The sequence below is a fragment of the Brassica rapa genome, chromosome A07 (assembly GCF_000309985.2).
Source record: "Brassica rapa cultivar Chiifu-401-42 chromosome A07, CAAS_Brap_v3.01, whole genome shotgun sequence".
NCBI classification, from domain to species: Eukaryota; Viridiplantae; Streptophyta; class Magnoliopsida; order Brassicales; family Brassicaceae; genus Brassica; species Brassica rapa.
The window spans coordinates 28,414,997-28,435,052 of NC_024801.2; the positions used below are offsets into that span (position 1 = coordinate 28,414,997).

The 20,056-nt window shown below is 40.6% G+C and overlaps 3 protein-coding genes across 4 annotated transcripts; 1 reads left to right on the forward strand and 2 right to left on the reverse strand.

Annotated features, from left to right (window-relative positions):
• Nucleotides 1-222: 222 nt before the first annotated feature.
• Nucleotides 223-5,667, reverse strand: LOC103832427. The gene is made up of 9 exons (XM_018653167.2): nucleotides 5,417-5,667; nucleotides 2,301-5,106; nucleotides 2,158-2,229; nucleotides 1,713-1,865; nucleotides 1,467-1,630; nucleotides 1,227-1,374; nucleotides 1,014-1,136; nucleotides 708-795; nucleotides 223-605 (listed from the first exon to the last, which is right to left on the reverse strand). The coding sequence occupies exons 2-9, from the start codon at nucleotides 4,968-4,970 to the stop codon at nucleotides 406-408; spliced, it is 3,618 nt and encodes a 1,205-aa protein (XP_018508683.1). The 5' UTR covers nucleotides 4,971-5,106; nucleotides 5,417-5,667; the 3' UTR covers nucleotides 223-405.
• Nucleotide 5,668: 1 nt separating this feature from the next.
• Nucleotides 5,669-15,152, forward strand: LOC103832429 (putative disease resistance protein At4g11170). The gene is made up of 5 exons (XM_033275314.1): nucleotides 5,669-6,409; nucleotides 11,500-11,606; nucleotides 12,187-13,297; nucleotides 13,465-13,770; nucleotides 13,870-15,152. Exons 1-5 carry the CDS (start codon nucleotides 5,903-5,905, stop codon nucleotides 14,716-14,718), a joined length of 2,880 nt encoding a protein of 959 aa, XP_033131205.1. The 5' UTR covers nucleotides 5,669-5,902; the 3' UTR covers nucleotides 14,719-15,152.
• Nucleotides 15,101-20,024, reverse strand: LOC103832428 (protein SOMBRERO). Of its 2 annotated transcripts, XM_009108433.3 has the most exons (4): nucleotides 17,655-20,024; nucleotides 16,926-17,169; nucleotides 15,980-16,251; nucleotides 15,101-15,842 (listed from the first exon to the last, which is right to left on the reverse strand). In XM_009108433.3, exons 2-4 carry the CDS (start codon nucleotides 17,113-17,115, stop codon nucleotides 15,225-15,227), a joined length of 1,080 nt encoding a protein of 359 aa, XP_009106681.2. In that variant the 5' UTR covers nucleotides 17,116-17,169; nucleotides 17,655-20,024; the 3' UTR covers nucleotides 15,101-15,224. The 2 variants fall into 2 exon arrangements, with proteins under 2 accessions (XP_009106681.2, XP_033131212.1); XM_033275321.1 differs by having other exon boundaries at nucleotides 16,926-20,024.
• Between the last annotated feature and the right edge of the window lie 32 nt (nucleotides 20,025-20,056).

Consider the following 20,056-nt stretch of genomic DNA (forward strand, 5'->3'; position numbering starts at 1 on the left):
TACGTGTCATGAAATTAAATTTCTAAATATTGGGCTTGGAGATTTAGTGGGCCTAATCCACTTCTAACTAGTAAGGCTTATTAGCCTCTCTCTTCATTAGATAAACCTCTGTACCGGAGGGAAGCGTAAGTCTTGCCGGAGAGACGAATCATTTCTTATCACTATTTTCCCTCCAGTGGAGTTGTGTAAGGTTGATCGTGGTGTGTTCTTCAGAGATGACAATTTTCGACTAACTGAGATATTTACATTTTTATTTTTATTTTTATTTTCAAAGAAAATAAAGGGAAGTGTGAAAAAATATCTCTACTGAAACTCCAAAAACTGAGTATTAAAACTGGAGAAAAAAATTAAAAGAATTGGAAAACAATACTTTTCCCTGCACATAATAAGAAGAAAAGGTTCCTCTTATTTGGAAGCCTTGTGAGCTGGTGGCTTGGACTGGGTCGAAATAGCTGCAGATGACATCACTCGCAAGCGACCAGCTATCTCTGTGAAAGATGGTCTTGCCATTGGGTTTGGTGCCCAACATTCCTCCATTAGCGTTCTCCATTCATCGTCACAGAAGGCTGGTATGGTTGGCCTTAGTGTGTTGTTCACTATCCCACCTGCACTTTCACAAAATGAAGTCATCATCCTCAACATTATGAGCATGAATGAAAGAATGAACAGGCGGAAACCCAATAAGCCGTGTGTTACTAGCAACGCACCTATTATGGCCCCATAGTGCATAGTGCCATATGGTTCCTCCCCCGTCAGAATCTCCCACAGAACAATACCAAAAGAGAATACATCCACCTGCGGGACAAAGAACAATAATATGAAGGTATCTCATTGTTTGTTTGCATTATCAGGCTATGCAATAACATATGATTCCTCTTGACAAGAAACTAATCATAAAGATTCATCTCAAGATATCTCCTAAACTAGAAGATAGGCGACTCATGCAAAAAAAATTTATGATACAAGTCAAAGTAGGTAAAGGGACATCACTGGTATTATCATGAATGTTTTACCTTTTCTGAAACTTTGCTGCTGCTCCCATTTAGAAGCTCTGGCGCCATCCATGGTAAGGTTCCACGTACACCACCAGATACCAATGTATTTCTCTTGATTTTTGACAATCCAAAGTCACCAACCTGGATTGGCATGTGGATATTAATCTGATATGTTCTAACATTATCTTAAACTGTTTTTTTCTTCAGAAGGGTCCACCCAAATAGTATTACCTTGCAGATTGGGCGAGAAGGATCTTTCAAGTTCACAAGTAAATTGTCACATTTCAAATCGAAGTGAACAGTATTTTTGGAGTGCAAATATTCCATGCCAAATGCAGCATCCATGGCAATGAGAAGTCTCTTTCGACGATCAAGATGCCTGGCCATGTAAATAGAAGAGAATAGTGCATAAGTTAAATGAACTGAGACCCATCAAAGTGATATCACAGGACCTAATAAGCATAACTTTACCTGTCCTTCCGGACCAGAACATGCCTCAGAGAACCATCCACCATGTACTCTGTCACGGTCGCCATTGTCCCCCCAGGCCCGTCTTTTACAACACCATAAAATGCTACCACATTCGGGTGATGAAGTTTTGAAAGAATCTCAGCCTCCCCCCAGAATTCACCAGTCTGCAGAGAAATCAACGTGTGCAGTGAATTGTAGGCATGGCCAAAAGGAAAATGCATAAGACATGATCTGCAAACAACTCACCAATCTCTCTTGCTCTGATGACCGCCCAGCAAAGCAATTCTTCTTTATCCTCTTGATAGCGACATCTGATCCTCTCCATTTCCCATGATAAACCATTCCAAAAGTACCAGAACCAAGCTCTTTCAGCTCCTCAAGATCTTCATTCTTAATGATCTAGTGATATTTACGAGTGCGTTGTTAAAATATGTTAATGCAGCATAAATAACGCCTCAGAAGAAACATAGGGGGGATATAAGTAGGGATATGTTTTGACAGTAGAACCCACAGGAAATGAAACAAAACACACAGATTAAAATAAGAAACCAAATAGAAGAACACAGTCAAGGTGCAAGTATTGCTGATTCTTATAACAAATTTGTAACTGTAAGAGCCACTGACATGGCCCATTTTGCATGCAAAGATAGTAAATGTTTTATTAGGTGTATTTTTTTGGAGCTCATCATACCTGCAAGCCACTGCGGTCAAACTCTGCGCCAAGTAGAGAAAGCGCAGCATGCTTTGTTTCTGTCTTTTCATCCTACAAATTTCATCCTCGTTAGTAAAACTTGTGGTTTTGGGAATTATAAAATAAAAAAAACTGCAACTAACCTTTGGTGCAAAATATGGCGTCCTCACGTTCTCCTTCATATCGCCAAATTCTTCGCTCTCTGTGACCTTCATATGTTCATTCTCAAGAGAAGGGAGAATAGTGCTAGTGCCACCCCCGTTCCTTCTAGAAAAATCATCCCCATAATCTCGACCTAAAGTCAATTTAGGATCAACAACGTTTGCTGAATTACCATCTCTACTCAATGGTCTGAGATGCAATCTGGAGCTCTCTCCACCATCTTTAAGGTCAGATGGAAAGTGAGAATCAGCTCGGTCAGCACCCGCAACATCTCTTTGGATAAGTTCTTCAGCCAGCTGCTGAAAATACGACCAATTTTTTGGATCTTGATTCTGCACATTTATGCTAATAGCAGCTCCGTTGTGAGGATATGGATGGACAGCAGATGTGTCCTCTGAGATTGCCTTCGAAAATATTTCAGAAAGGAAGTCACGAGGAAACCGGTCATTGATATCAATAAGAATATCTCCATGCAGTGAATCAGAATCCTTGGTAGAAGCTTGCTCTTCAGGAGTAGCATGACCAATTGCTGCGTTTACATCTGCCCCATTGACTACTCCGTTCTTGTTTGCATCATCATGATTCGCAATTTTTCGCAGGGGTTCGGAGTCCAATGTATCATCTGATACCCCCAGTTTTTCAAAGACTGTCTCAATGCTTTTATGCTCCCGGTGGGTAGCATCACCATTAACAGTTTGGGAATTTTCATGTGACTTTCCAGCTGCTTCGTTTGCTGCATCTTGCTGTGCAGTGTTCGTTTCTGGCTGAGACATTAAGAACTGAGAATCTAGCGAGCCATCAGATTTCGACAAACGATTTAGCACTTCTAACTGTTCACGAGGTATTCTCTCTGAACGATATACCTTAGCTGGAGAATGCACAGGCTCAGGGTAGTTAAGATCAATTAGATTTGACTCAGAGTCGTTACGAACATTGCCATTTGAAGTTGGGAGCTGATCTTCCTTACCAGATAGAGGAACCAGCCCAGCAAAAACATCATCACGGTAAGTATCAGGCTTTGGAGAAGCGCTTTGCCGTGCATCACTTCTAGGGGGAAGTAAATGTGCCTCCTGGCTAGGAGTAATTGTTGCAGCAGACACCTCCCGAACTTGATTCTGATTCGTCACCTCAGCATCATTTATATGAGGAGGATCCTGGTGACCGTTTGCCAAATTTTTACGGTTTTCAGGCTCAACATGCTCATGAACTTTCATATCAGGTGGTAATACCTTCTGCTCCTCAGCAAGGGCTTGCGTGCTTTGTGGTGTAGGACTAGGGTACGGATACCCTTCAGCCCATCCACCTTGCTGATTGACATGCCCTTGGAACGGTATTGAACTGGTAGTTTCCGCGAGACCGGAGTAGTTAGGATTTTGAGCATACAGAGGAAAGTGCTCTCCTTCTCCATGTTGAACCACGTGCCCGTAATACTGCGGGTAAAATCCATAAGAGCTGGCAGACCCCGGTGTGATGGATTGTGGATACTGGAAAGAAGAACTCCGGGGAATTGACTGGGAATAATGAAGATCCGAACTTGCTGGAACAGATTGCTGCAACTGATATGTAGCATTGGGTGGAATAGACTGAGAATACTGAAGCGATGATCCTGGTGGAATAGACTCGGACTGTTGACCAGATGATTGCTGGAACCCATTTGCCATCAACTGCTGTGCGCTAACTCCAACAACATCTCCAGCAATGCTTTTAATCCCCTCAGTGTTCCATACATCAAGCTCAGCTAAGTTGTTTGCTGAAGATTTATCCAGCCCATGAAGGGTAGTAGAGTTCCTTCCTGATCCAATTCCCACGCCATTTACCGCTACAACATACTGGAACTCAGAGTCACCATCATTTTTATTAACCCCCAAAAGAGCATCATCCAGATCGCTGATGGAGAACAGAAACATCCTAAGCTTCTGATAGCCACCACGGTTTCCCATCTCGTTATACTCTTCAAACATATTCTGGAGATCTTCTTCACATGTTACAGAGACCAACGCATCAAGATCTTCACCAGGAAGCTGATACTTCACAACATGAGTTTGGTAATAAACCTCAAGTACTTTCTGCCTAAGCGCCAGCCAAGATATGTCCTTCCTTACAGAAATAATGTGTGTCTCGCCTCCAACATATCTAAGCTGTGAATCACCTGGGCGTGGAAGTATTTTCCCACCAAAACTGCAAAAGATCTTAACTTTCGCTATTACACTACCTGAGGCTGAAGAAGATGAGTATCCTAGTAAATTTCCTAGACTACTATCTTTACTAAACGAAGCTTGCGGTGCTGACTGGACATGACCAAGTCTATTTCCAAACTCGTGAATCGAAGGGTTGGTTCTGTCATAACCCCTCAAGCCATTTTCCATAGTGCTCATCCTGGAGACATCTGAAGCACAGTCACTTGTATTGGTGTCCCCAGCTGCATTGGGGTTGGAAGACCTCTGAGGATTCACCCGATCACGCATAAACTCAAGAGAAAACTCCTCCCCTGTTTGTATGGAGAAGTTACGCACCTGCTTAACATCTGAAGCATTTTGATTGGGAGCTCTAATATTAGCACTCGTGCTCCCCGTTTGTAGAACAGTCTCGTTGTTTCCGTATCCAGGTACCATAGAGTGCTGAAAAGGCTGCTGGTGTCTAGGTGTACCCATCACAACAACACAATCCTCCTAACTGCTCTAATTGAAACACGTGTAGAGCTAATCTGATATACTGAAATACTATAGAACCACCAGTAAACTACCAAGACAGAGAAGATTGATTAAGTGCTCCTTCAAGATGATTAAGCTGCAATAAAGGAAACGATGATAACAGTTTTAGTCACACGGCAAAGATCGAAAGCTAATCGAATCAGAAAAAAAAATCGAAAACAAGATTCTTCATGCATGCTTTTGATTTCGAACTAATCCAACAATGAATCACCAAAACCAAATTGATCAAACGCCATCAACATCACTAACAATCCAAAACACTAAAGCAGCCGATACAACGATTCCGCGAGATCACAACGCTACGAAATAGCTTGAAATTGAGAATTAAAATAGAAAATCTAATGATTCAGTAGATTGTCAACGACTCGAAGCAGAAGGAACATTACGAAAATCTTCCTGGGTAGTAAGCGCGATAAAGGAGTCAGCGAGGAGTTTACGCGACGATATCGTCTCTTAGCTCCTGTTTGATCAGTGCACTGGCGAGGAGGGAGAGAATTAGAATAAAACAAAAACCCTAAGTTTTTTTCCCTCACTTTCTCTCGTGTTTTTTTTCCCGGCTATATAATTATGGGATATACATTTGACGAAAATAGAATACCTTGCAGATGATTTTCTGTGTTTTTTACAAATGAGATTGTATCGAGAAGATGGTGAGATTGGTCTTTGATGGGGGTATATATGGGCTCATTTTATAAATTCTCAACAAAATAAGCCCATTGGGCCCATGCATATAAAGTCAGCCGAGTGTAACAGTGTGTGGTTGACGTCACGATGAAGATTCGAGTTCAAGTCAATGGCGACTGATTGATTTCCTGAATAGCGCGAAAACTTCATTGATTGATCGGATCGAATCGAATCGGCTCTTTGCTTCCATGGAGATTAGCTTTCTCCACCTGACTATATTCGTCTTCCTCGCATTTCTCTCGGTACCACTACGTCGCTTCCGCGAATTTCTGAAGAAACCGGAGACACCTCAGCTTCGTACTCACGTGCCTTCTTCAGTTTCTTCGGCCGCGGCGGATGAATCGAGGGGTCCGTCTCTGTGGAAGTACGACGTCTTCCTCAGTTTCAGAGGAACAGACTCTCGGAGAAGTTTCGTCAGCCATCTCTACGAGGCTCTCACCAAGGAAGGAATCAAAGCCTTCCACGACGACAGAGAGCTCACGAGAGGCGGTTTCATCTGGAAAGAACTCGTGAAAGCGATCGAAGAGTCACGATTCGCCGTCGTTGTGCTCACCGAGGGATACGCTACCTCTCGCTGGTGTTTGGAAGAGCTTTCGCTTATCGTCGACCTCGCTTCGAAGAAACGGCTCGAGTTGATCCCTGTTTTTCTTGACATCGATCCGTCAGAGTTGAAGAGGAGAAACGGCTGGTTCGAGATGTTGAAGACAGAGCATCAAACGTCATCGTTTTGAAGACTGGTAATGAGGATAGAGAGAAGATGGGCCACGGACAACATAAGCCCAAGCAACAGACATGTCTCCACGGCCCAGAGTTCAAAACACGCGCGTCACAACGGCTCTGCGAAAATAATGAAGACAAGAAGCAGAAAAGCAAAGTACAAGGACAGACCATGACGATAGCAAAGACTGAAGAGCATAATGGATTGAAGCTGTCAAATCGTTTTGCAGCCCTTGATCTGTAGAAGCTTTCTGATCTTGCCATCTGTCTTTATGACCTAGGGTTTTAGCTTCTTGTATAAATAAGTAACTCTTGTAACGATCTTATCAAAAAGAGATGAATGAAGTTCAGTAAAGCTCAAGCTTCCTTCTTTTCATTTCAAAACCAAATCTGAAATCTTTACATGGTATCAGAGCTCCATGGAAGATAGATCTATGGAACCTTATACCCCTCCTGCTCTTAAACTCACCAACGCTGTTACCGTCAAGCTCACGGAGAAGAATTACATTCTTTGGAAGCGGCAGTTTGAAGCTTTTCTCAACGGTCAGAGGTTACTTGGTTTTGTCACCGGATCTACACCTCAACCAGCTGCAACAATACCAGCACCCACGATAAATGGTACAACCACGCCAGCTCCGAACCCTGACTATGCGCTTTGGTTTCAAACTGACCAAGCCATACAGTCTTGGCTTCTGGGCTCTTTTTCCGAGGATGTTCAAAGTTCCGTGATTCACTGCACCAACTCATATGAGATCTGGATGACGCTGGCCAGTCACTTCAACCGTCCAACATCAGCTAGACTCTTTGAGCTTCAGAGGAAACTTCAAACAACTGCCAAGCAAGATAAATCGATGGATGACTATCTTCGTGACATCAAAACTATCTGTGACCAACTCACGTCGATAGGGCAACCTGTAGACGAAAGGATGAAGATCTTTGCAGCACTGTTAGGCCTTGGAAAGGAGTATGAGCCTATCAAAACGAGTATCGAAGGTTCTATGGATACACAGTATCACCCTTCCTTTGAAGATGTCGTGCCACGTCTGGTTGCGTTTGAAGATAGACTTAAGAGCTACACTACAGACACGGCAGTATCACCACATCTCGCCTTCAACACGGTTCGAGGAAGACCCTTCTTCACCAGAAACAGAGGTCGAAACAGAGGAGGACGCAGCTTCTTCTCTACAAGAGGAAGAGGCTTTCCACAGCATCTCTCATCTTCATCCTCCTCAAGGAGCTCTGTGTCAGCTGATTCAGAAGCTCGTCCAGTTTGTCAAATTTGCGGAAAGTCAGGTCATGAGGCCATGAGGTGCTGGCACAGGTTTGATAACAGTTATCAGCTTGATGAGATGCACAACGCGCTCGCGGCTATGAGAGTTTCTGATATGATTGACTCCCGTGGAGGAGAGTGGTTTCCTGATACAGGAGCGTCAGCACACATCACCAACACTCCTCATCATCTTCAAAATGCTCAGCCTTACATGGGTTCAGACTCAGTGATGGTTGGAAATGGTGAGTACCTTCCAATCACTCATACCGGAGCTGCAAGCATTGCTTCCTCGTCAGGTAACCTTATACTGAATGATGTTTTAGTTTGCCCTCAAATAGCTAAACCATTACTTTCAGTATCTAAGTTTACAACGGATTATCCTTGCGGTTTTGATTTTGATGCTGATAATGTCTGCATATATGATAAGGCCACCAAGAAGGTTCTGTTACAGGGAAGAAACACTAAGGGCCTGTATTCAATAAAGGAACCAGCCTTTCATGCCTTCTTCAGTACAAGACAGGTTGCTGCTAGTGATGAGGTCTGGCATCAAAGGTTGGGGCATCCTAATCCGCATATCCTTCAGCGTCTAGCGTCTATCAAGTCTGTTTTCATCAATAAAAGATCCAAGTCTCTCTGTGTGTCTTGTCAAATGGCTAAGAGTTCAAGGCTGCCGTTCTCAGCGTCTCAGTTTGTAGCTACACGGCCGCTTGAGAGGATACACTGCGACGTCTGGGGTCCATCACCTGTAGTGTCAGTCCAAGAATTTAAATACTATGTTGTTCTTATTGATAACTATTCTCGGTATTGTTGGATGTACCCTATGAAGAAGAAGTCTGATTTTCATTCAATATTCATAGCATTTCAATCGCTTGTGCAAAATCAGTTTCACACCACCATTGGAACTTTTCAATGTGATGGTGGTGGGGAATTCATAAGCAACCAGTTCCTTCTCCACTTACAAAAGAATGGAATTCAACAACTCCTCTCTTGCCCACACACCCCTCAACAGAATGGTTTGGCAGAGCGTAGACACAGACACATAGTTGAGCTTGGTCTTTCCCTTCTGTTCCAGAGTAGAGCGCCTCAAAAGTATTGGGTTGAAGCGTTTATGACTGCGAACTTCCTCAGCAATTTGCTCCCTCATTCTGCGAACACCAACACTGCAAGTCCATATGAGAAGCTACATAACAAAAGTCCGTCATATGATGCTTTGAGGATCTTTGGCTGTGCCTGCTTCCCGATGTTGCGACCTTACACTCAAAATAAACTAGATCCTCGGTCACTGCAGTGTGTATTCCTTGGCTACAGTGAGAAATATAAAGGATACCGATGCTTGCTCCCAGCTACAGGAAGAGTATACATCAGCAGGCATGTTATCTTTGATGAATCAAAGTTTCCCTTTGCTGATGTGTATGGTCATTTACATCCACCGGCTCTGACGCCACTGATGGAGGCCTGGCTACAGAGCAACAGGAGTGCTGTCTCTCAGTCTCAGTCAACGCAAGGAAGACAAGAGACGATGCAACCTAGGTTGTGTGTCATCAAACCTCAACACTTTGTCGCACCAAACAGTTCAAGTACCGGAAGTTGTTCTGTGATCAGTTCTAGTGAAACCATGAGCACGTCTCTACCTATCACAGATGGAACTTCTCAGAGACTGATAGATCGTGAGAGTAATTCACCACAAGTAGAGCACAACGAGACTGCATTGCCAAGAGCAAATATGCCCGTCAACAATCATCAGATGACAACAAGGCTCAAAGCAGGGATCACAAAACCGAATCCAAGATATGCACTGCTTACACAAAAGGTATTGTGTCCGAGACCAAGGACAGTGGCTGAAGCATTGAAGCATCCGGGCTGGAACAACTCAATGAAAGAAGAGATAGGGAACTGTGAGTTGACAAAGACTTGGTCTCTGGTTCCATATACACCAGACATGCATGTCATTGGAAATGGTTGGGTTTTCAGAGAAAAACTAAACGCAGATGGGACAGTGAAGTCGCTGAGATCAAGACTGGTTGCTCAAGGTTGCAGTCAAGAAGAAGGGATTGACTATCTAGAGACCTACAGTCCAGTGGTTAGAACTGCAACCGTCAGGATTGTTCTTCATATTGCTACGGTTCTTCAGTGGGATATTAAGCAAATGGATGTAGCCAATGCGTTCCTTCATGGTGATCTTCATGAGACAGTCTACATGAGTCAGCCTAAGGGGTTTGTTGATGAGAGTAAGCCGGATCATGTGTGTCTGCTACACAAGTCTCTCTACGGTTTGAAACAGTCTCCACGGGCATGGTTTGATAAATTTAGCACCTATCTGATTGAGTTTGGTTTTGTGTGCAGCATCAAAGATCCTTCTTTATTCATCTACCGAAGAGGAAAAGATATTATCATGCTCTTATTATATGTAGATGACATGTTAATTACAGGGAACAGCTCAACGGTTCTAGCTAAGTTGCTTGATGAGCTAAACAAGCAATTCCGCATGAAGGATCTTGGGAGGATGCACTACTTTCTTGGCATTCAAGCAACCTTTCACTCCTCAGGAATGTTCCTCTCACAAGAACGGTACGCAAAAGACCTTCTTGCTACTGCTGGAATGTCGGAGTGTACCACTGTGGCTACACCTTTGCCACTGCAGTTGAGCAAAGTCCCACACCAAGACAAGAAGTTTGAAGATCCAACTTATTTCAGAAGTCTAGCCGGGAAGTTGCAGTATTTGACTCTGACAAGGCCGGATCTTCAGTATTCTGTAAACTACGTTTGCCAAAAGATGCATGAGCCAACAGTCTCTGACTTTATGCTGTTGAAGAGGATCCTCCGTTATGTTCAAGGCACGTTAGATTATGGCGTCAACATCTTCAAAGACACCGACTTCACTTTGCGTGCGTATAGTGACAGCGACTGGGCTGGATGCCACAACACCAGACGATCAACGGGAGGATTCTGCACTTATCTTGGTTTGAACATTATCTCTTGGTCCTCAAAGAAGCAGCCAACGGTTTCCAGAAGCTCGACAGAGGCTGAGTACCGGTCCCTATCAGAAACGGCTTCAGAGCTTAGCTGGATGTGCTCTATTCTACGTGAGATAGGAGTTCCGATACAGACCACACCAGAGCTGTACTGTGACAACTTATCAGCGGTTTATCTCACAGCCAATCCAGCATATCACAAACGTTCTAAGCATTTTGAGTTGGACTATCATTACGTGCGTGAGAGGGTTGCTCTTGGAGCCCTTTTAGTGAAGCACATCCCAGCTCATCTTCAGCTTGCTGACATCTTTACTAAGCCTTTGACGTTTAAAGCTTTTGATTCACTGAGATACAAACTTGGTGTAGACTCATCTCCTACCCCAAGTTTGAGAGGGGCTGTTGAAGACAGAGCATCAAACGTCATCGTTTTGAAGACTGGTAATGAGGATAGAGAGAAGATGGGCCACGGACAACATAAGCCCAAGCAACAGACATGTCTCCACGGCCCAGAGTTCAAAACACGCGCGTCACAACGGCTCTGCGAAAATAATGAAGACAAGAAGCAGAAAAGCAAAGTACAAGGACAGACCATGACGATAGCAAAGACTGAAGAGCATAATGGATTGAAGCTGTCAAATCGTTTTGCAGCCCTTGATCTGTAGAAGCTTTCTGATCTTGCCATCTGTCTTTATGACCTAGGGTTTTAGCTTCTTGTATAAATAAGTAACTCTTGTAACGATCTTATCAAAAAGAGATGAATGAAGTTCAGTAAAGCTCAAGCTTCCTTCTTTTCATTTCAAAACCAAATCTGAAATCTTTACACGAGAAAGCTCTAGCGAAACATGAGCTGAGGTATGATCTGGAGACGGTGGGGAGGTGGAGAAAGGCGTTGGCTGAAGTTGGAAATATTTCGGGATGGGATTCCAAGACCAGGTTCATTCTTCTTCACCAATATCAATTTTCTCAGGGCATTTAGACTCCTATTGGTAACCGGAATCGCGGAAAAAATAGTTAAACCGCAGAAAAAATTTAAAAATCACAGAACTATGGAATGGATGTTAAATTTAAAATTTCTTATAAAATTCACTTTGTTATAAGAAAAAATAAAATGTGAAAATAATTAAAATTTATTAAAAATACTTTAGTTTTTATTATAAATATTTAGCTTATATTTCAATACGTCTTAATAATATATTGACATTTTTTAATACTACAAAACAATTTATAGTATAACTTTATTTACAACATTACTCTTGTTCACTGCAAAAATTATTGATATTTATTTAAAATTTTAAAATGTTATTAGCATAATTTAATAATATGAAAGTGTTAATTTTGTAAAATTTTCCATTAACAATCTACTAAAACTCATTTTCCCCTTAATGAAAATTCTCTTTATATTTTTATCATTGAAAATATGTGTTTTTTTTTCCATTCCGCAACTTTTCTTGATTGGGTTTGAAACTTGTACAACAAGTCGTTGGTAAAAAACTTGCGGTAAAATATGTGGCAGGAGCGAGGAAGCAGTGCTTGTACAAGAAGTCGTTCGAGATCTTTCTAACAGATTGTTCTCACAGCCATCCAGCGACGCAGAGGGACTGGTTGGGATAATGCCCCACTTGAGAAGCGTGGAATCTCTCTTATCCATGGACTCCGGAGATGTTCGAATGGTTGGAATCTGGGGCATGGGAGGCATAGGTAAATCCACCATTGCAAAGTTTGTTTGCAAACGCCTCTCAAGTAAGTTCGACGGCGTTTGCTTCCTAGAGAATGCGAAAACGGAATTTGAACAGTATGGTTCATCGCATATGCGACAGAAAGTCTTGAGGGAGATCCTCCGCAGAAAAGATCTGAACTCATGGGACGGTGATTCTGGCGTCATGAGGCAACGGCTCCGTGGGAAAAGTATACTTCTTGTTATCGACAATGTTGACAGCGTAGAACAGCTTCAAGAATTGGTCGGAAGCCTTGAGTGGTTTGGACCGGGGAGCAGGATCGTTATAACTACGCGGGACAAGCGTGTGCTGGAGCAGCATGATGTGGAATACATATATGAAGTCAAGCCTCTGAAGACTACCCAAGCACTTATGCTCTTCAGTAAGCATGCCTTCAAGCAACCTCGACCACCTAAAGATTCTGCAGAGCTCTCTATTGATATCGTCAAGCAACTCGATGGCCTTCCTTTAGCTATTCGAGTTGCTGGTGCAGCTCTGTATCGCCGGGACATTGCAGATTGGGAATACTACCTGGACCTGCTGAGAACTAATGTCAATAGTTCTGTCTCGAAGGCGTTGAGGGAAAGTTTTGAGGCATTAAACAATCAAGAAAAGTTAATATTTCTTTACGTTGCCTGTTGTTTCAATGGAAAGCATATGCATGGCGTCAGCAGGGTGTTAGACCTGTTCATTGTTTCTGGGCACATGCCATTCCGCTCCACGCTGTGTATCAGAACTCTTAAAGAGAAATGTCTAATTAGCATTTCAACCACACAGAGGCTATGGGTTCATGATGTACTCCAAGATATGGCTAGGAGTATCATTTGCGAAGGAAAAGAAGAAAACCCATGGAAACGTAAGATTCTGTGGAACTTTATGGACATCAACAACGTGTTATGTGAAAACATGGTAAGCCATTAACTTCTTTTAATTTTAAGCTTCATCAAGTCATGCACGTTGTAGTATCTCACTATCATTAGAATCTATGTTTAGAGTGAAGTGGTTGGTTCTTTGGTCATATTATTTAAAGCATGTGCCGTAGTATCATGGTCTCATCTCTTACACTCAATTAACAGGGATCTGAAGCAGTTGAAGTTGAGAGTTTACTTCTTGACATGCCCAAAGGAAAGGAGCTCTGCATAAGCCCTGCAATCTTTGAGAGGATGTACAATCTAAAGCTGCTAAAATTTTACAACAATTCCACTGGTGGAGAGAGTAGTAAGATATGCATGCCTGGCGGCCTTGTCTATCTCCCTATGCTGAGATATCTTCACTGGCAGGCGTATAGTCTGAAATCTTTGCCTTCTCGATTCTGCACTACATATCTAGTTGAACTCAACCTCCCTAACAGTTCGGTTGAAACACTTTGGAATGGAACTCAGGTACTAATTTATGTTTATGCTCTATATTATGATTTATGAGCTAGTTTGTAGTCTGCTAGTTCTTTTGTGGCTTGAACTGTTGTCTCTTTATATGCCCAGGACCTTGGAAATTTAAGGCGAATGAATTTGAGAGGATGCAGACGACTACTTGAAGTTCCTAACCTGTCAAAGGCGACAAGTCTTGAGAAATTAAATTTGGACAACTGTGAAAGCCTAGTTGATCTCACTGATTCTGTTAGACATCTAAACAACCTCGGGGTACTGGAGCTTAGCGGCTGCAAGAAACTCAAGAACCTCCCAAATAACATCAACTTGAGGCTTCTTAGAACTCTACATCTCGAAGGATGCTCAAGTCTAGAAGATTTCCCATTCCTTTCAGAAAATGTTAGAAAGATAACACTTGACGAGACAGCAATCGAGGAAATTCCAGCGTCAATTGAGCGTCTATCAGAGCTCAAAACTCTGCACTTATCAGGTTGCAAGAAACTGAAGAATCTTCCACGTACCATTAGAAACATAGATTCCCTCACAACTCTCTGGCTCTCCAACTGTCCCAACATCACACTATTTCCAGAGGTTGGAGATAACATAGAATCACTAGCGTTGAAGGGAACGGCAATAGAGGAAGTGCCTGCAACGATAGGTGATAAATCAAGACTCTGTTACCTCAACATGTCCGGGTGCCAAAGGCTTAAGAACCTGCCTCCCACATTGAAGAACTTGACAAACCTGAAATTCCTCTTACTCCGGGGTTGCACCAATATCACAGAGCGTCCTGAGACCGCGTGTCGACTAAAAGCGTTAGATCTGAATGGGACATCCATAATGGAGGAGACTTCCGGGTCGGTTCAGTCCGACGACGAACCACTTGATATGCCTAGATTGGCTCAATACATCCTTCAGTCTGTCAAGGAGCGCATCAGACACCAGAGGTCCATGAGGCTATGAAGGTCCATGAAATTGAGTTCCCAAATATTGCAGGAGAGATGAAAAAATTTGATTTATATGGCTATCTCTCTGAAGAGGAAGCGCTTGAGTTGCTCATCGTGATATGGACTTGAGTTTCTCACTAGGTATGTCTGGAAGTACAAGAAAAAAACGGAACTCCGGATAGTTAATGATGACTGCTCAGGGAATTGGAGTAGCGGTCCATGTGAGTTACTTTGCAATAAAGCATTAATTGGGATGAAAAGTAAACGAAGGAAGACGATCCAGCAGATGTAGTTATGGACAAGCTAGAGATATAGAGCTTATGTATTTTGGAGTGCGTAGGTGTTGGAAACAATACTGAACCTTGAGGGTAGTTTGTCATTAATGAAAGACAGAATTATAGAAGGAAAAAGTAACAGATTTCAGAAACATTAACGTGGTTGCTGTGATAAGTCCAACAGCTTAACGAAGAGAGTAAAATTGAAAACATGAGATTGATCAAATCAAATCAAATTTGATTTGGTCTACTTTGGGAACTTGAGAAGATTAGCATCGTTTCCCAGATAGTGAAACGGGAACCTTTCATTACCATTATTATTGCCCAGATGGTCATGAGTAACAGCCTGGTCGCTGTTACTTGAGTCACCAAAACATTTGGCTTGATGGTTCTGCACTTGCTGCTGCTGATTCATGTTGGTCGTGAGAAGCTTGTCCAGAAACGACCAGTCTCCGCCATAGTTGTTGTTGTTAGAAGTCAGCCTCAGTAGATTCTGTGAGCATTCAATGTCTGTTGTGTTGATTGACAACACAAACGGTTGGGCTGCTGCTGCTGCTGCTGCGGCCGAGTCAGGGCTAAAGAGCTGAGGGAGATGCATTGACCCGTGGCTTAAAGTGTTTGAAAACTCATGTAACGGCATGTGGATCTGTCTTCCCATGTTATGATGATGATGATCCAGAGATAGTGGGATCAGAGAAGAATGATTGTTCGAATTGGATTCAGTTTGATGCTGATGATGATGGTGATCATGATCATTGTTGGTGCTTATGTATTGGTGATGGTGATGATCTTGGTCTTGTTCTTGGTGAAATCCTCTAAAATGGTTCTTCTTCTTGAACACTCTGCATACAACCCACCCATCTTCCTGCAAGTCACACATACATAGTTAGTCCACATTATGCAAGATATGATCTCTATATTTATAAAATGCAATATGATCTCTAAATATTATTTTTCATCGAACAAGAGAGTTTGTTTGATATATATATATTGATTAAGTACCTGGATCTCGTTTTCGTTATCGTCTAGGCGATATTCATGCATGATCCATTCAGTTTTTTGGCCATGAGGAGCACGACCAGTGTAGAAGACAAGAGTCTTACGAAGTCCTATCTTTTTAGAGCTGTTGAGGTGTATGGATTTGTCTCTACCAGTAGCTTTCCAGAACCCGGCTGCAGTGGCTCGGTTCGTTCGGGTTCCAGTTGGATATTTTTTGTCCTTGTGGCTAAAGAAATACCATTCGTTTTGAGGACCCGACCCGATTCTGCATTTTTCTACGTAAATACAAAAAAAAAATTTTATTTGTAAAATGTAATAAAAGACCCGAAAATAATTCAGTAGTTTTATAAAAATATATATGTGGCTTACGACGAAGGGTTTGTTATATGTCTGCAATGTGAAAAACCATTGGCTTATTTCGAGGGTACAATACATCATTAATATTACATCAATATTCCTAGTCATGTACTACAAGACATTACACTTTGTCTTCTGTTATAGATCTAAACGACATGAGTGAATAGACAACTTTGTCTCTTTCTTGATGTATGTATATAGACCCACACGTATAAGGCTTTGTGGATCCATAAAAACTGGAAAATAATTTATCAGGATGAGAACTGATTAAACTTATAAGACATTTTTAAGTAGATATACATGTTTCCATGGAGACGCAGACAAAACCCTAGACAATGTTACGCAATCTATGTATTTTTCCTTTGACGTCTAACTTGTAGTTTTGTGAAGAGACAACAAAATAATTCCCAGTGTTTGATATATATTCTCTCTATAGAGATAATTAGAAATCTACGATGTTAATTGCGATAGTTTATTATATAGAATACTGATCAATAAATAATAATCCTTCATTAAGTGTGTGGATTAGTTGGTGATACTTGTAGTTATTAAGGACTAGAAGAGTTAATTATAAGTGGGTTGTAAGTTTTACCTTTAAGATCCCAAGGTTCAAGCTTGTTGAGATCAACTTCTCTAATGACATCTAAATCAATTGGTTCATAAGAAACCTTCTTCTTGAGGTAATAATAGAGAAGCTCCTCCTCGGTTGGATGAAACCGAAAACCTGGAGGCACCGAGAGCTGTCCTCCTCCGGCCACTGTGGACGACGAGCCTATCTCCATTATGCGTACTCTTCTTTAAAAAAAAATTAAAGATGCTTCCCTTTTCTCCTTTGCCTAATCAATTATATATAATCAATAACACATATTACATCAAAGTAAGCAGAAGTTAATGACCAATAATGGGTTTTCACCAATCACTGTGTAAAGAATCCAAGAAATAATCAAGGCATGATTTTTTTAGATCTAAAAACCCTAGTTCATCATGCATGCACATGTTCATAAAGAACAAAAGGCTTTTTCCACTAGCAGAAGCTGGATCTTTCTTACATTGATATGCATGAAAAGAACTTGAATATCCCCAAAGAAACATGAAGTTGTTCAAAACCGAGCATGCTCTATTCTTAAACAAGAGAGGTTTGATAAAATACTTAGTCATGTTCTTGAGTAATCAAAGAGAAAAAATGAAAATAGAGAATGCTTGAAATACACATATATATACAAGAGTGGTGTGAGTGAGTGCGTGTGTATATATATGTATATGCAAATGATGATGATGACAACAAAGAAAGATATATGATGGAAGAGGATAGAAAACGAACCTTGGAGGTCGGAAAGTATTGCTTCTGTTAGAGGCAAGAGGGAGAAGACAATGAAAGAGAGAAGGCAAAGGAGCAAGCAAAATGAACTTCTACAAAACTGAAGATATCTTAGCTTAAAGGGCACGATGTTTAGGGTTTCTGTCTCTCTCTTTCTTCTTCTTTGAGATAGAAAGAGATGAGGGAGAGACTCGGCTTTCTATGGATTAGTGCCACCATTATTTTCTTTTCAATTTAATATACCAAAGCTGGTCACAGAAATATATGAGAAATACTTTATTGTATCCGCAATTCCTATTGTAACTTTTCTTGTTGATTTAAAACTATCTTTATGCACAACTAAAAATAGATATTCTCTAGAATATGCAATTTCTTATAAATCTTTTTTTTGTTCACTGCAATTTCTTGTAAATCTTATGAGCAAATTATCTTACAAACTCATCATATTGAACTGTTTATGTGTTATTATATGTAAATAAATCAGTTTTCTCTTCTTACTTTTTAGTTAAATTTAACATTTTCTAATATACAATATATATGATGTTATACCAATAGTCATATTTTTCTTTAATAGTATGTTTCATGTTCAATTTTTTTTATAAAATATATACCTAGTATTGTATCTACTCCTACAAATATTATATTATTCAATTTGCAAATTTTACTAATCGGATTTATAAGTATACATATATAAGTGTATAAAGAACGTGTGTATGTGTAATATACAACGTAGCACCCTTTTGTGTGTGGCGTGAATATGGTTATAAGGATTAACTTTAATCACCAAGGTTTACAGCTGTTCTTTATTAAGTCTGACTAATTTGCTTTGAAAACAAGTAGGAATGGATTAATAAATACCGAATACTATAAACTACATGGTAAGTATTATAGTATAATAGAAGATCTGGTTATGTATCCCAAGGAAAAAACAAAACAAGAATTGAAGCTTCTATACCCTCGAATTGCAGTCAAATGTTGGGAAGAAAAATGATGTATCGTACCTTGAACTATGCTCCCATTAGCCTTTTTTATTGCATCAATTTCAGTGCACTTCATTGAAATTTTAGTACTATAGTAGTATAAAATTTCGCTTAACCAAGTCCTAATGCTATTGTTTATACAATAATACAACTGACATAGACGTTAGCTCAAATTTGTTTTCTCATTACCAAATTAATTAGTTAGAGTGAAAGCCTTTACTATATGATTGAAAATATAATAAGGTGCACTCCCACTCATGTTTTAGTTATTTCTTAGCATTTTTGTTACACAAGTTTCTTATATTGGAATACAAACACATTTTCTATTGTATTTTTATATATTCACCCAAGCTTATAATGTTATACAAATAGATGCGATCAATATTTTATTTGTCAGATCCCACATTTTTACCGAAGAATATCAAAGAACATGGTGTACATATATAATAAAAATGGTATGACCCGTATGGGAGAGCTTGTAAATCATCATGGATATGGTTTCCAGATATATATATAGTTATTTTGAATTTATGAAATCATCCATGTTTCTAAAAAGAAGTCAACATAGAAGCAAACAATAATGTGGACTTTGGGTCTTTGACAAAAAGAATAAGAAGAGAAGATAACAGAGGAAACCGCACGTAGGAAAGGAGTGGCACGTGCGGTAGAAGAAGCAAACTCCTGAAAGGCCGTGGAGAGAAGCACGTGCTGGTCCAACACCAAATCCACATTTCAAGGTCCCCTCGTTTGACCTAACCATCTCGTGTCGAGATACGCGCCAAAATTGATCCTTTTCTTCTTCTTTTTCTTATTGTGAAAAATACAAAATAATAGTAATGGTACCTGCTGTAATTTCCTAAATTCCAAGGTAACATACACGAAACTCGTAAAAACATTGGATTCTCACGGTAATTCATCTCTTCCTAACAGTTTATGAAACTTACAGTTTTTTTTGGTTGCCCAAATATGAATTTATAATTATCTCATTGAGATGTGCCGTTGCCTTCACGAAGACGTCATGCATTAAACTCTTATTAATGAAGGGTTTAATCATATAGATAGATGCCAACATGTTCTGAAACTTATATTGATATTTTATAATCCCCATTATGGCATTATGGCTAAGTGTTACGTAGTTATTAAAAATTGATACGCTCCTATTAACTTCGTAAGCTTAGTATCAATATATATTTATGTATGTGTGTGTGTTGTGTACTTGTTCACAGCTTCGGTTCAGGTGGATTACTGGATCAGCTCGTCATATATTGTAGTTTATATCAAGGAGGGAATTAATAATGTTTCCAGTAATCATATATATACTCTACAACAACTTAGAAAATTTATATAGTAGCAAAATAGTATAAAAACCTCATGTAAAATTAAACGAAAATGTAGAGTAGTTGCAACATAAGTGACGTCATACAT

What these genes read in the sequence shown, in the direction of transcription:
- LOC103832427 (XM_018653167.2), bottom strand. Translation starts at nt 4,970, where the DNA reads ATGGGTACACCTAGACACCAGCAGCCTTTTCAGCACTCTATGGTACCT. An exon ending in TTGACCGCAGTGGCTTGCAG is followed by an intron (nt 1,866 to 2,157) that starts GTATGATGAGCT and finishes AAATATCACTAG; the next exon opens with ATCATTAAGAATGAAGATCT. An exon ending in CATCAGAGCAAGAGAGATTG is followed by an intron (nt 1,631 to 1,712) that starts GTGAGTTGTTTG and finishes ATTTCTCTGCAG; the next exon opens with ACTGGTGAATTCTGGGGGGA.
- LOC103832429 (XM_033275314.1), top strand. Translation starts at nt 5,903, where the DNA reads ATGGAGATTAGCTTTCTCCACCTGACTATATTCGTCTTCCTCGCATTT. An exon ending in ACGTGTTATGTGAAAACATG is followed by an intron (nt 13,298 to 13,464) that starts GTAAGCCATTAA and finishes CTCAATTAACAG; the next exon opens with GGATCTGAAGCAGTTGAAGT. An exon ending in CACTTTGGAATGGAACTCAG is followed by an intron (nt 13,771 to 13,869) that starts GTACTAATTTAT and finishes TTATATGCCCAG; the next exon opens with GACCTTGGAAATTTAAGGCG.
- LOC103832428 (XM_009108433.3), bottom strand. Translation starts at nt 17,115, where the DNA reads ATGGAGATAGGCTCGTCGTCCACAGTGGCCGGAGGAGGACAGCTCTCG. An exon ending in TGAACCTTGGGATCTTAAAG is followed by an intron (nt 16,252 to 16,925) that starts GTAAAACTTACA and finishes GTATTTACGTAG; the next exon opens with AAAAATGCAGAATCGGGTCG. An exon ending in ATAACGAAAACGAGATCCAG is followed by an intron (nt 15,843 to 15,979) that starts GTACTTAATCAA and finishes TGTGACTTGCAG; the next exon opens with GAAGATGGGTGGGTTGTATG.